Source organism: Electrona antarctica (genome assembly GCF_951216825.1).
Source record: "Electrona antarctica genome assembly, chromosome: 14".
In the NCBI taxonomy this organism is placed as follows: Eukaryota; Metazoa; Chordata; class Actinopteri; order Myctophiformes; family Myctophidae; genus Electrona; species Electrona antarctica.
In genome coordinates, this window is record NC_136795.1 from 45,321,295 (window position 1) to 45,336,792 (window position 15,498).

The 15,498-nt window shown below is 43.2% G+C and overlaps 1 protein-coding gene across 1 annotated transcript; it reads left to right on the plus strand.

Annotated features, from left to right (window-relative positions):
• The first annotated feature begins 21 nt into the window (after nt 1–21).
• Nucleotides 22–15,418, plus strand: scpep1 (serine carboxypeptidase 1). The gene is made up of 13 exons (XM_079521361.1): nt 22–178; nt 464–603; nt 5,555–5,644; nt 5,991–6,146; nt 6,455–6,529; nt 6,960–7,032; nt 7,972–8,009; nt 9,110–9,238; nt 9,370–9,457; nt 11,964–12,077; nt 12,726–12,863; nt 14,153–14,316; nt 15,206–15,418. The coding sequence occupies exons 1-13, from the start codon at nt 112–114 to the stop codon at nt 15,266–15,268; spliced, it is 1,335 nt and encodes a 444-aa protein (XP_079377487.1). The 5' UTR covers nt 22–111; the 3' UTR covers nt 15,269–15,418.
• Nucleotides 15,419–15,498: the final 80 nt, after the last annotated feature.

Here is a 15,498-nt window from a genome sequence, read left to right on the forward strand (position 1 = left end):
GCAGCTGTGATTCATTCTAGTCAGCTGATCACTTTGGTCACATGATCCAAGTGATAGAATAGCAGTGAAGTCACCAGGCCGTCCCGCTGACAACTCACTACTGGAACAACAATGGGGCAGTTGAAAACATCACTGCGCTCCGTGGTGCTATTCCTCGCCCTGCAGGTCCTCAATACAGGTACGCGTGCAAGTTTGTTGTAAGAACGCGTATACTAGTGTATACTAACTATATTGTAATCTGTAGATATGTTTCATTATCTACATGCTTTATTGAATGTGAGTGAAAGTGGAAGTCACCAACTGGCTCAGTCATAGTAGTACTAGTAGCAGCACTATAGCCATCCTTCCCAAAACACCTGAATTTGCGATTTTAATGATCAGGACTGTAAATAAAAGGGAATGAATCGAATCAGTGAGTGACTATTTATAAGGTGCTATATGTAATTGAACTACATTTCCGCAGGTTGGTCGAGTCCCTTTTCAAATAAAGAAGTGTGGGGCTATGTGAAGGTGCGAGATGGGGCCAACATGTTCTGGTGGCTGTACTATGCGGACAGCCAGACTGCACCATACGAGGAGCTGCCTCTGGTGATGTGGCTGCAGGTAGGTCAACCAAACTAACCACTCTAGTCTGGAGGACTGGTGATCTAAAAAAGGAAGGAATGCTCGGGGAATCTATAGACCACAGCAGACATTGTGATTTCCCAAAGAGGGGTAGATGGTGAAATCCAGTGATATTGTTGCAGTGTTTTTCATTTAGGTGTTGTTTGTTTGGCCGCCAGCCAGGCCCTCAGAACCTTTTCGTGTCCTTATACAGAAACGTGGCACTCGATCCCCACAATCTGCCGCATTCAGGCCCGACAGTGATGTCAGTCACCGGATCCTCCTGTGCCAGGCAGCGGGAGGAGGGCACTAGCCTGCCCAGCGCCCAGCGCCCTGCAAACACAACAAACTACAAATGAAATGAGACACAGTTTTGTCGATTTCTCAAACATAACTTGATAAATTGTGCCCTGCCCAGGGCCCTCCTACCACTCCCCCACACAAGCTACAGTAGTCACAGGACCAGGAGACAAATGTTCTAAGCAGCACAAGTCTTCGTCCCCGTTTCACAGGGACAAAGACTTGGACTGCTGGCCGCCTGTAGGTTATCGCTGAAGCATGTCTGCTGCCTGGGAGTCATGGGCGTAATAATGTATGTGTGCTGCTGGACTTTTTTTTTAAAATATATGTTTATTGGTAGTGGGTTTCAACAATTTAAGTTCAGTTTGAACATACCATTTTTTCCCATTTTCTCCCTCACCCCATCCCTCCCCCCACAGTTATCGTCATTATTAAAACAAAACAATATTAAAAACAACAACAATAATAATTGAGTACAGACATACAAAAACAACAATAACAAGAAAAAAAATCCAGTCCAATCAAACAACCATACATATTTGACCAAGTGTAAACAGTAGGACACAAAAAAATAATTTTAAGCACAGATGACAAAAACAATAATTCAAGCACAGATGACAAAAACAATATAAATAACAAAAAACAAACAAAATACAATTTATAAGTTGGGTTATTCGAGTTCAAAAGATAGTCACAAGTTATGTTAGAAAAGATTGCGTTGAATCGGAACGTTGTCATACATCACCCTCTATAAATGATATACTCCTTTTATAGACTATATCATGAGAAAACAAACACATAGTATGGACTCAATTAGTCTCGGAATGCTGCTGGACTTCTGAGAAGGAGGAGCTCGCCTGTAGCTCAGAGTGGAGGCCAGTGTCCGCATGCAGGATAACTCCACCCTTTTAGTCTCCTGGTGCTGTAGCTGGTGTGCAGGAGGAGGGACGGGTGGTCTGCTGCTACTGGTGGACTACTGGAGATAGTTATGGTACCCACCACTGTGCACTTTATGAGAACTCATTCCTCTCTGACAGAGAGGCGAGATAAGCATTGGCACCTATTTTTATGTAAAGCCATTGCTGGGCTGCTCCCTGACTATATCTGCTCCATGTTGGAATTGAACAATAGCACGTATCAGACCCACTCTAGTGATTTTTTTTTTTAAGGCTCAAGGTTCGTCAGGCTCAGACAGAGTTGGGCAAGACAGCTTTTTCTGTCAATGGCCCAACCTCGTGGAATGAACTTCAAAGGCAGAGTCTTCATGCAGTTAATCTGTCAGCAACACCACTGCCCTAAAGATGTAGTGTTGCTGTTGGTAGGAACAAACGTCGCAGAAGCAGAAGTGGCCTAAGAAAGGGGAGGGGCCAAACCGAGTTCCTGTTTCCACACAAAAAAAAGGAGGTGGTGCCCGCAGAGGCAAAAGATAGCGGATGGGTTCCCATATTGGCATGCAGTAGGCACATCACTCTGTTAATCGGGCCACGGACCCCCATCTCAAAATATGTAGTTCCAGGGACCCCCCAGAAGCAAATACTTTAGTTAAAAATGTTCGCTCTGAAATATATATTCAATTATTTGTGCCACATTTTAACGATTTTTCAAAAAATGCAGACCTACAAGCTCGTAGCGCGCCACTCGGTGGCGCGCTATGAGCTTGTGGATCTGCTATTTTTCAATAGCTAAATTATAATATAATGTTTAAAACACCAAAAGGGGTTCCCGCCCAAAATGGGTTAAAGGTGAAATCTCAGCTCTGTCAGAGTTTGAGCTGGCCAGCTACGGCCAGCGTAGCTGGACAGTGCCCACACCTTTTTTTTTTACTTGAGAACTACTTTAAAAATGAACAGCTCAACAAGATCTACCCACCAAAAAAAGATATCCCATTGCTCAAAATAGTTAAAGTTTTAACCCGAGGTGGGCTTTGGAATAGCGGTGTTGTCGTTACATACATTACAGAAACGTACTTGGAATGTATGGGAAATAGAGGGGGAAAATGGAATTGCTGGATTTCTTTTTATATATAACTTTGTAATGCTACTGATGTTTGCGCAACACTCTTGATAACAAAGTATTGTATTGTGGGTATGAGCTGACAGGCATTTTTTACGTCAATCAAGTCAGTTAATTCAAGTGGCTCAAGTGCTCAATGCCAAAAAGACAGAATGCCTGCTTCTGAATGAATACTCTGTTCACCCAACCGTCCGCTCCATGGACGGCAGTGACATCAAAGAAACGGAGGATTTCAAATATCTTGGATCATACGTAGTCGGTAGCAGAAAGGACTTCCTGACAAGGACAGGACAGGCCTGGAGTGCTTGCAATAAGCTACATCTTATATGGCAGTCAGACATCTCAAGAGCTACCAAGATCAACCTGTTCAAAGCCTGTGTGGAAAGTATCCTTCTTTATGGTGCCGAAACATGGACAATAATAATAATATAATAATAATAAAACTTTATTTGTATAGCACCTTTCATGACATGAACTGCAGCTCAAAGTGCTTTACAGAGCAATGGAGAAAAAGAAAAGCAAGGCATAAACATTAATGCAATACAGTGAGGACATGAATAACAAAAAAAAATAAAAGATCAATTAAAAGCAAGAGTGTAGAAGTGGGTCTTGAGCTGCGCTTTAAAAATGTCTACAGAGGCAATGAATAATGAGTTTCGGGATCGTCTTGACGGAACATACACAGACTCCTCATGGAAGGACCATCCCACTAAAGCTCAGATTTATGGAGGCACCCCCCCATCTCAGTTGTTGTGTCAGAAAGAGGACTCCGTTTTGCTGGACACTGCCACAGAGCAAAAGACCAGGTAATTTCGGATATTCTTCTGTGGAGACTACCCTGCCCATCAAGGGGAACAAGACCTCTCACATTTCCAGATGTTCTGAGTAGGGACACAGGACTGACTGTGAATGAACTTGGTGTGGCAATGAGCAACAGAGACCAGTGGAAGCAGCTTGTGTCGCAGATCTCGAGGGCACTCGAAGGATGATGATGAATTCAAGTGGCAGATGCCAAAATAGTATTTATTTTCTAGGGGCATGTCATGTGGTCTATCTGCATACCCCTTGTGATCTACTGGTAGATCGCGATCTACCTTTTGGGCACCCCTGAGCTACGCCCTCTCTTCCAGTGTGGGTACCTTGGCCCATATGTGTGTGTGAGACGCGGGCCACATGTGTGACACTAACGCTAAATGAAGTTGCAGTTAAAGCTGCTATAAGCAATATGTCAACATTTTAATGACTTATTTTTATTCAGGCAATGGGTAGAACGCTCCCAAAAATTTGTAGTCTCTGTGACACATCTAGGGGCCGCAATCTGCATTCAAAGATGTTCCTAGAAGCTTTGTCATTGGTCGAAAAAAAACCCGGTCGCAATGGCTAACCAATCAGGAAGTAGCTGTCTGAATACCAAAAAGGTCATTCAAATTTGGCATATTATTGCTTATAGCAGCTTTAAGATAATAACATTAACTCCAGGAGTTAATGTTATTATCTTAACTGCATGATTGAACCATCTATGTCTATGACATAGACGTCTGCTGTGAGGAAATTAGGTTAAGGAAACACAGTAAATTAGATTTAGCACACATATGCATGCTCGCACCACACATACACATGCTCGCACCACACATACGCATGCTCGCACCACACATACACATGCTCGCACCACACATACACATGCTCGCACCACACATACGCATGCTCGCACCACACATACGCATGCTCGCACCACACATACACATGCTCGCACCACACATACGCATGCTCACACCATGGCTTGCAGGAGAATAGTTTGGTTCCACTAGGTACCTTCCAGTTGTGATTCTTGTACTTAACCATGTAAATTGGGGTGAAAAAAAACGCATTGGCCTAAGTGGACTTTCATTAGCAATGATTAAGAAGCAAACCAACCACTGGCGATGTTAAACTTTAACTTCAGCTGAAGATGAAAACCCCTATTAATTAAAGGAGAATTCCATGCTAGAAAGCTTTCTTACCTTTCTTTGTAGTTGTTACGTCCCCATCAAAAAGGTCCAGGTGTTTTTTTTTGCAAAAACTCCTTATTGGCTATTTCCCCTACCATAAGCCCTCAATGAATTGCATTGAATGGAATGGGAATTGAATATGGGGCTATGGGGTGTTGTGCTAATTTGCTTATTTCCATCGAAATAAGTAGTAAAGTGTGCCGCTTGGGATATTATTTACATTATGAAGAAAGGATATATACAAAAAAATAATAATTTTAAGCGATGGAAATAAGTGAATTAGCACAACACCCCATAGCCCCATTCAATTCCCATTCAATGCAATTCATTGAGGGCTTATGGTAGGCAATATAGCCAATAAGGAGCTTTTGCACAAAATAACACCTGGACCTCTTTGGTGGGGACGTAACAACTACAAATAAAGGTAAGAAAGCCTTCTAGCATGGAATTCTCCTTTAAGGAATAGCACCACTTAACATGCTATGTGAAAAATGTACAATATATTCATTCAAACCATTTATTTATTCTCGAGAGACATTGAGGTTACCCTCATTTGCAGTGTCGTCGAGGAGATACAGTACAACATAATACACCAATATGCTTAAGACTGGATTAATACTAAATGCTAAAAAATATATACATGTTTTCAGGGTGGCCCAGGAGGTTCTGGTAGTGGCTTTGGAAACTTTGAGGAGATCGGACCCCTGGACAGGGAGCAACAACCCAGAAAAACAAGCTGGGTAAGATGGCTTTCGTTGGTTAATTCTGTAGTTTTTGTCAGGTTGAGCTACAGTTTGAATTTCTCCTCCGAATGATCTTGTCAAGTATACACTTGTTCTTATAGTATTAAAGACCGCTCAGCAAAATGATAAAACTGGACAAATAGAATCCTCAGGGGGGATACTGCTGTGAATACATAGGTCTCGAATTACTATCCTTGGGGATACTGCTGCGAATGCACAGTATGGTCTCAAATAATTACCATGTTTCTTGGCACAGTAACTTGGACTTTTTGAGAATGAAAACGCAGCGCTGCAAAAATGGTACACCAAGTAATGATGTATATGTATGCATGACATGTTTCAGGTGCAGGAAGCCAATGTGCTGTTTGTGGATAACCCTGTGGGTACTGGCTTCAGCTACACGGACAGACCAGATGCTTATGCTAAAGACGTGGCTACAGTTGCCTCCGACATGTTGGTTCTGCTGAAGCACTTCTTCACAGACAAGAAGGAATTCCAGGTACGACCAACCACACCGTGTCCTCCGCACTGAGATCCTCAACCACGCCCGTGTACTTTTCACTCAAATCTGAGTTGTACTTGGTTTGCGCGTCATTGTCGATGCACCAAAAAACGGCCGATCTACAAGCCCACTGCGCGTTGCATTGTGATGTGTTGTGAGCTCGTAGATCTGTGGTCGCACGTGGCTATAAGTACGGAATAGACCAGGCATAAGGCCTTTAGCTTGTTTGATCTCTTGTTTTTTATTTGTGCATTGTAAGTGACTTTAGCTGTCATTTAATTGTAATGATGGTCTGTTCTCTACAGAATATCCCCTTCTACATTTTCTCTGAGTCGTATGGAGGGAAGATGGCTGCAGCTATATCCCTGGAACTGCATAAAGTATGTGCAAGTTTGATTTCTTTTTTTTTTTGTAGGTTTTTTTTTTTCTTTTCTGTTTTTCCACAGACTTCTCTTTTTGACAGTGTTGTTCACTTGCATGTGGTGTATGTTAGTCATTGTTGGTGTCATATGAAAATGAGCTGGTGTCACAGGATGGATGGCCAAATTTAAGCTAAAGACGAATGACCCCTTGAGTTTGTTCCTTTTTTTTTTGTAAGTGCAGCTGTGTGGCAATGTGGCATACAATCAAAATGTATTTTTAGCGAAGCACGGCTACTTCCCTATTGGCTTAAAATCAAAAGCCTATGGAATATCACAGTTGCAGCCAGGCGCAAGCAATGTGCAAAAAGTCTGATTCCAGATAAATGTGTTCAATGCTGAATATGAATGAATTGCATGTGTTTAATGTACATCCTATGTGTCTGTCAAGGCCATAGCTAAAGGCATGGTGAAATGCAACTTTGCTGGGGTGGCGCTTGGAGACTCGTGGATTTCCCCAATAGGTCAGTATCGGTCAGTCCAGTCTGACTCTTGACGTATGTTTCCTCTGCATGAATTCATTTGACGATAAAAAGAATACATCAGCACTTCCACAACATAAATTGGAGAAAATATATCACTATTTCCATTGTGGTATTCTCATACACCTTATAACATCAGAATCACTCTTCAGACTACAAACTCTGGTAAAACTTTACACGGTGCAATGCTGACGTGTTATTTTGTTGGTAGTTTGGTACTCAATGATTCAGGTTTCAACTCCTAGATGTAACAGAATTCCAGACACATCAACTTGGGTTAGTTAGCATGCAGGACTTGTCTTGTAATGTGAAATCTCTTCAGGATGCATTGATGCGGCCGCCAATCCTGAGAGTGGCTTGATGCCAGTCTAAAACACTTGTACTCAGCATCTGTGACGCCAAGAACCGATGCTCCCTCCCTGTCGACACACATTTAGCTTCTTCTCGTTCTCTGTCATTTTCTAATCCCTTTTCTTTTTTTTTTTAATGTTTTTTTGTGGCTTTCACCTTATATTTTATATATTTTATGGAGGGACAGACAGTAGGCTGACAGGAAATGGGGGGAAGACATGCAGTAAAGGCTGTCGGGATCGGGAGTCGAACCCGCGGCACACTGCCAGACTGGATTACCAGCCAAGGTGCCTGGACCATTGAGCCATGGCCCAGGCCTCTAAATCACTTCTTAACCACTTGAACTAGCATCTCTAGTCTGGATGGAACATAGCCGATGTGCATGTCGCACATTGCGACACATTTGGAGGGGGAGGACCAAGTGCAGAGCCAACTCGGGTCAAATTTTTAAGCATGGAGGGTTTGGTTAAACTTTACGTGGTTAAAACCCCACTGTTGGTGTTCTGAGATAACCGTGTATATCTGAACACTCCACAGGCTAAATTCTTTCCATTTCTGTCTTCTCCGCAGACTCCGTTATGACCTGGGGCCCTTATCTCTACACCACGGTGAGAGAGACAGACACAACACACACCTGTCGAATGTCTGCAATGTAGGAACTGAGCTTTGTGTGACACGTCTTTGGTTAACCACATGAACCCTAGCTTCCCTATTCTGGCCATGTTGTGATGGGTTAATATTAGGCAGACCTTGAGCAACAATGGACTTGTCTACAAGGCTTGTAGATCTGCTATTTTATTGCAGAAGATTATTGTAGAGGGGAGAAAGGAAGGGTGCCAAGAAAGAATAGACTCTTGGAGGACCCCGGTCAACCAAGTATAATGGTATTAAACTCATCACGTACTGCACAGAGCTTCCAATTGCCATTAAAAGATAATAATAATAATATCTGGGATTTATATAGCGCTTTTCTTGACACTCAAAGACGCTTTACATGTGTTGGGGCCAGGGGGGGAACAAGAAAAGGACAACTTTATTAGAAAAAAAACAATTAAAAGAATAAAACCAATAAAACAGTGCAAGTTTTAAAAACACATGAGATTGGAAATGCGATGGTGAACAGGTGGGTTTTTAGTGCAGATTTGAAGGTGGGAAGTGAGGGGGCATCTCTGATGTGTTTGGGGAGAGCGTTCCAGAGGGTAGGGGAGGCCACAGAGAAGGCCCTGTCGCCCCAGGGTTTCCGTTTGATCCTTTTAGGGACCTCAAGGAGGCCGGCGTCACTGGACCTGAGGGAGCGGGATGGGGCGTGTGGCTTGAGGAGATCGGAGAGGTAGGGGGGAGCCAGGTTGTGCAGTGATTTGTAGGTGGTGAGGAGTAATTTGAAGTCGATTCGTTGTTTGACGGGGAGCCAGTGGAGATCATGAAGGACTGGTGTGATGTGGTCTCTGATGCATTTCCTTGGAGATAACTTGTGTGGTCTGTGACAACAGAGTTGCGCATGTCTCGGCTACATTGAAAATGAGGGCCTGCCCTCAATTGTACTCTGGTAGAATTGGAACTCCATTTGTCTACTCTCTACAGTATGCATAGCACATGTGTCACACAGAGAACCCCAGTGTTACTGAACCTGAGTCCAGGCCCAGTAGAGTTGGTACCGTGGTGTCCGTCCGTCCCAACATGTCCTCCCGTTGCTGTCCCCTCTGTCCAGTCCCTGTTGGATGACTACGGCCTGACGGAGGTCAACAGTGCGGCGAACGATGTGAAGAAGGCGGTGGAGCAGGAGCAGTTCCTGAAGGCTACCGAGCTCTGGTCCGTGACCGAAACCGTAGTGGAGCAGGTTGGTGATGCCCAGAAATAATGTCAGCGGATCCTCATTATCGTTTCCTAGGTGTTTTTTTTTGTAGATTTGCAATTTGCTTTGAATGAAAATGTTTCTGCTGGTATTAAAGTTATCCTCTTTCATCTCAGAATACAAATGGAGTCAACTTCTACAACATTCTGACCCAAGACCCTGATGAGGCACTCAGCAGCTCAACAGGAGGCGGGGACTTCATCTGTAAGACACGGGATATCGTTTGATTTGTTCTTTTCTTCCAGAATGTGGTCTTCCCTCGGTCAGACGTTCTTACCAAACGGACATAATGAATACTAATGCATAATGCAGTACATAATGAATGCTAAATTATCATATGCACTCATTTATTCAGGAGTAGTAGAGTTTTAAATGATACATTTCCTCTCCATCAACCCTTATTGAATCAGTGTTCAGTCCTCCGACAGCTCTTCCCTACTCACTTTAACATAATGTTTCAATTAGAAGAACATCTAAAATGGAAGGAAGGCAAGCGACAAGTGTACAGCTACAGTACTTGCATTCAGAGATACTTACACAACCAAGTAAAGTCTTCTTTATTAGCGCAGTTAAAACCAACAAGGGTGGAATGGCACCCAAGTGTGCCATTCGATGATGACAAAAAGCACAATAAATCACATTCCCCAAAAGCAAGACTAAAGTGTAAAACACATTCATCGCAATACAATTATAACGTCAGAAACAAAGTAGTCGAATTGATGGGGCAAGAGAAACGGAATAAAGCCAATTTAGAATGTTGTAAGAGGGTATTAAAAGTAAATGAATTGTGCGACAGTTAAAAGGGTTATTCAGACTAAGTTGTGACTATTATTGTAGCCAGTGAACCAAGCCCCAGGGACTGCAAAGTACACAAAGTAAAGTGCAAAGTACACACTACACAGTAAAGAAATGATGAGGTCAGTCAAGTTGTATGCACTTATTGAACATCCAGCCGTCTTTCCTTTCTAAAAAAAAAAAACTGCAGCCTCTTCTACACACAGGTTGAGTAATCTTGCCTGCGAAGAGCTGCCATTAAAACCCATTTTGGGGCGGGAACCCCTTTTGGTGTTTTAAGCATTACGTTGTACTTTAGCTATTGAAAAATAGCAGATCTACAAGCTCATAGCGCGCCACCGAGTGGCGCGCTACGAGCTTGTAGGTCTGCTATTTTTGAAAAATCTTGAAAATGGGGCGCAAATTTGGAATATATATTTTTTTCAGAACGGACGTTTTTAACTCAAATCTTTGCTTCTGGGGGAGGTCCCTGAACATATTTTCAGATGGGGGTCGGAGGCCAATTGCATATCATTTTTGGGGTCCTTGACATGAAATATTGAGCACCACTGATTTCAGGTTTTCAGAAAAATGTCCAAAATGGGTTAATGGCGGCGTTGCCTTTCTCCGCCGGCCGCAGACCCAAACGGAGCCGTGGTACAGCCTCCGCTGTGTGTGTCTGTAACTGTACATTGCGTGCTGGTGTTGTGGAATCGGAGGGCGTTGCACAACAGCTGGCGGTTGTATAAGTTGTATAACGCACTGGGTTTTTGAGAAGTTCATTCTGGGTAAACTTGAAACGTCACTCGTTGTAAATTCCCTCCCCTCTTGTCTAATGTCACCCGCATAACTAGAGACGATGGTTAGTCGGTAGACTTTATCATGTACAAAGATGCATGTGTTTTGATTGCAACTTTTTGTTTTGTTTTTTGTACAGTTTTTTTTGTAACATAGTGCTTAACCCATTTTGACCCGAGATCAGATTCTAAAAATGTCTTCTACATCCTGACAGTTTTCTGAAAAAGCTATGTTTCTGTCAGTCGTTCTTCGATTTTTCAAAAATAGCAAAGCAAAGTTCTTTGTTTACCCAGGGTGAATGGACTAAGCTCGAGATGCTTGTTTACAGCCAGACCCTGCTCATAGAACATTTCATGATGGTAGGGGTTCAATGCCTTGCTCAAGGGCACTTCAGCGGTGGTAATTTTAACGTGCCGGTCCCGGGATTCGAACTGGCGACCTTCCGATAACAAGACCGCTCCGCAAACCGTTCGGACCACCGCTGCCCCCTAAGACCACTCGGTGGCGTGCTATGAGCTTGTAGATCTGCTATTTTTCAATAGCTAAAGCATAACATAACATAATGCTAAAAAGGGGTTCCCGCCCAAAATGGGTTAAATATACAATGAGACAACCAATGAGACAACCCCATACCTGAAGGAGTCTTTTTCACACAATTCCATACTAGAAGGCTTTCTTACCTTTTTATTTGTAGTTGTTACGTCCCCACCAAAGAGGTCCAAGTGTTGTTTTGTGCAAAAGCGCATTATTGGCAATTTCCCCTACCATAAGCCCTCAATGAATTGAATTGAATGGGACTATGGGGTGTTGTGCTAATTCGCTTATTTCCATTGCTCAAAAAAATTTGTGTGTGTGTGTGGTGTGTGTGGGTGTGTGTGCGTCCCCCAAGCGGCACACTTTACTACATATTTTGATGGAAATAAGCGAAATTGCACAAAAACCCAAACCCCCATTGAGGGCTTATATTAGGGGAAATGGCCAATAATGCACTTTTGCACAAAATAACACCTGGACCTCTTGGGTGGGGACGTAACAAATAAAGGTAAGAAAGCCTTCTAGCATGGAATTCTCCTTTAACGTGATATCAGTTGACCATGTTGTCTCTCCTGCTTTGTGTTGTGGCGTGGTGGGGGAGCAGCTCTGCTCGCGCGCCGCCACATCGGCCCGCTGCACCGCCAGTCCCTGGCAGAGCTGATGAACGGGCCGGTCAGGAGGAAGCTGGGCATCGTCCCCCACAACGTGACGTGGGGAGGTACTGTACACTGAGAACTTGTCTCTTATCGTGTGTGTGTGTGTGTGTGTGTGTGTGTGTGTGTGTGTGTGTGTGTGTGTGTGTGTGTGTGTGTGTGTGTGTGTGTGTGTGTGTGTGTGTGTGTGTGTGTGTGTGTGTGTGTGTGTGTGTGTGTGTGTGTGTGTGTGTGTGTGTGTGTGTGTGTGTGTGTGTGTGTGTGTGTGTAAGAATTTGTAGATCGGTGACGTGAAAATATTGGAACGTATACGTTGTAATGCCATTTCAATCTGGGAGCCACCTCTGTGCGTCTCATTAGTTGTTGCATGTAGAAACATCATTTTATTTGTATGTTCTGTATGTTGTGTGGTCTGGAAGTTACATTTCACGTGGACTTTAACTTTGCCATACCTTGCTTCTTCGTACTGTACGGGGAAGTGTTGATTTCGTCGACTAAAACTAAGACGAAAAATGTTCGTCGACTGCCTTTTTTAAATGAGAAACTAAATAAACTATGCTATGATGACTAAAACTAAGACTAACTTAGCTGCAGGCTAATGAGTATCATTCCGGGGGTCCTTGACATGAAAAAGTTTGGGAACCCCTGCTCTATCATACTAACCCCCTTCTCCGTGTGTGTGTGTGTGTGTGTGTGTGTGTGTGTGTGTGTAGCCCAGGCTGAGGACGTGTTCAGCAACATGGCCGGAGACTTCATGCGTCCCGTCATAGACACTGTTGACCGTTTGCTGGACGCCGGGGTCAACGTGACCATCTACAATGGACAGCTGGACCTCATAGTGGACACCATGGGTATTGCACCTCACATTTCTATGTCCGCAGGGCTTAACCCATTTTGGGCGGGAACCCCTTTTGGTGTTTTAAACATTGTTATACTTTAGCTATTGAAAAATAGCAGATCTACAAGCTCATAGCGTGCCACAAACGTGGATTATAATCTGTAAACATCAATTTGTTATCCAGGTTGGTAACAAATTGGTAACATTAGCATGACCGTGTCTATATCACCTTAATCAGGATACAATGGAATGGAAGCTTTATCATTATGGATCCCACCGCAGTACTAGGAAAGCCCCTTTGTGATTGGCCAGTAGTCGTGTGTTGTGATTGACAGTTCTCGTTTTTGCAACCATGACTAACCCTAACCTCAGTAACACTATGCCTGCCCGGGAGCCAATCGGGCACATGGTAAGGCAAGTCTATCCCAGAGCCATCCAATAGAAGAGATACGATATTGAGGGGGCAGAAACCGAGCGCAGCCATGAAGCCATGCAGCCTGAAAGGGGGACAAGCTGGAGTTTGAAATGCATTGTTTTCAACGAGGGCGGCGCAAATGAGAGCAATTTTAGGCATGTGTGCAACATGACAACTGTTTTAAAGTATTGTACAGTAACAACTAAAGTCTCTGTAATGTTTGTTGTACGATTACTACAAAACAATCTAAAATAAAGGGATTTAACCCATTTTGGACGGGAACCCCTTTGTGTTCTAAACATTATGTTATAATTTAGCTATTGAAAAATAGCAGATCTACAAGCTCATAGCGTGCCACAGAGTGGTACGCTACGTGCTTGTAGGTCTGCTATTTTTGAAAAATCGTGAAAATGTGCCTTACATCTTTGAATATATATATATATATATATATTCTTTCAGTGTTTCAGTTTTTAACTCAAATCTTTGCTTCTGGAGGGTCCCTGGAACAACATATTTTCAGATGGGGGTCGGCGGCATATTACATATATAATTTTTGGGGTCCTTGACATGAAATATTGAGAACCACTGATCTAGAAACATGAGGTTTTTCAGAATTTTTTTTAATTTCGACGTCAGGCCTAAATGGGTTAAGATCATTAAAGCTGGGCTTGTTGCCTGGGTCCAATGCATTTCTGCCTACTTCCGGTCCCCATTCTCAATAGAAGTCTATGTAGGACTGAAGCCCCATGAAGTGAACGGCGTTTTCGTAACTCCGTCTTACTCTATATGGCTCTGGTCTATCCTAGAACGTTGGTGTGCTTCATAATCACACGGAATAGAATGCAGGTGGTGTTGACTGCATTGTGACGACTCCTCTATTTTCACAGGCCAAGAGCTGTGGGTCAAACAGCTGAAGTGGGCGGGGCTGCCAGCCTTTAACAAGAAGAGATGGACAGCCCTGGATGACCCCACCTCCCCCGGCCTGACCGGAGCCTTCTGCAAGGGCCACAAAAACTTCTCCTTCTACTGGATCCTCAAAGCAGGACACATGGTAAACAAGAAAATCATGAAAATGTGGCGCAAATCTTTGAATATATATATTCTTTCAGAGTGAACATTTTTAACTCGTATGTGCTTCTGGGGGGGTCCCTGGAACAACATATTTTCCTTGACATGAAAATGTTTGAGAACCACTGACATAGAAACATAGGGTTTTTCAAGAAAACTGTCAGGATTTAGAAGACATTTGTAGAATCGTCCTCGGGTCTAAATGGGTTAAAAGAAGCAGTGTCATACTGTAGAAATGATCAGTTCACAATTTTGCATCAGTAGCAAAAAAAAAGCACCAAAAGTTGGAAAATGATCAAAGTACAAGCTCGCAACACCTCACAAATTATTCTCATGAATGCATCAAAAACAAATCTCCATGAATTTAAGGCTTCATGGGTTGTGTAATTGACAACTTGACTATTTTGTAATGTGTAGCAAAGACACGTTCATATGTTGCTACTGAGTACTGACACAATAGATGTTTACTGTTGATGATTCAAAATGGTAGATATACAAGCTCTCAGCGCATCACATCATGCCACAATGCGAGATTGGACATCTGTACTGGTTCAGGATGCATTTGTAGAATCAGCCTCGGGTCTTGTGTGGTAAATGGTGCATTTATATAGTGCCTTTATCCAAGGCGCTTTACATTCATACACCGATTGCGGCAGAAGCCATGCAATGTACCAACCAGCACATCGGGAGCAATTTGGGGTTCAGTGTCTTGCCCAAGGACACTGACATGTAGACAGGAGGAGCCGGGATTCGAACCGCCGACCCATGGATCATTGGACGACCTGCTCTACCTCCTGAGCCAGTCGTGTAGGTTCCAATTGTTCAAATAAAGTTTTATTAACTTTTTTTTTTTTTGCTGATGTGATCGACAGATTCCATTGGACCAGGGACCCATGGCTTTACAGATGCTGAGGATGGTGACGCAGCAGGCCTGATCTCTCTCTCTCTCTCTCACACCTCACTGATGGCAGCTGGAATGCCTTATGACAATCACATCAACACTCTGATCAACCAAATTGTCTTAAAATTGTTTTAATCACATCTTTTTAGTTGCTGTTCGAACAATAAAAACAGTTTTTTGTAAATGCCGCTGGTTTATTTTGTGTGAGACACTGATCATTTTGAAAGAAGTGACGGTACAGGGAATTTTGCAGGAGGTATAATG

Excerpts from the sequence above, each read along its gene's own strand:
- scpep1 (XM_079521361.1), top strand. The coding sequence starts at position 112 with ATGGGGCAGTTGAAAACATCACTGCGCTCCGTGGTGCTATTCCTCGCC. Across the intron at positions 179-463 it reads CCTGCAGGTCCTCAATACAG|GTTGGTCGAGTCCCTTTTCA; the intron begins GTACGCGTGCAA and ends ACATTTCCGCAG. Across the intron at positions 8,010-9,109 it reads GCCCTTATCTCTACACCACG|TCCCTGTTGGATGACTACGG; the intron begins GTGAGAGAGACA and ends CCCTCTGTCCAG.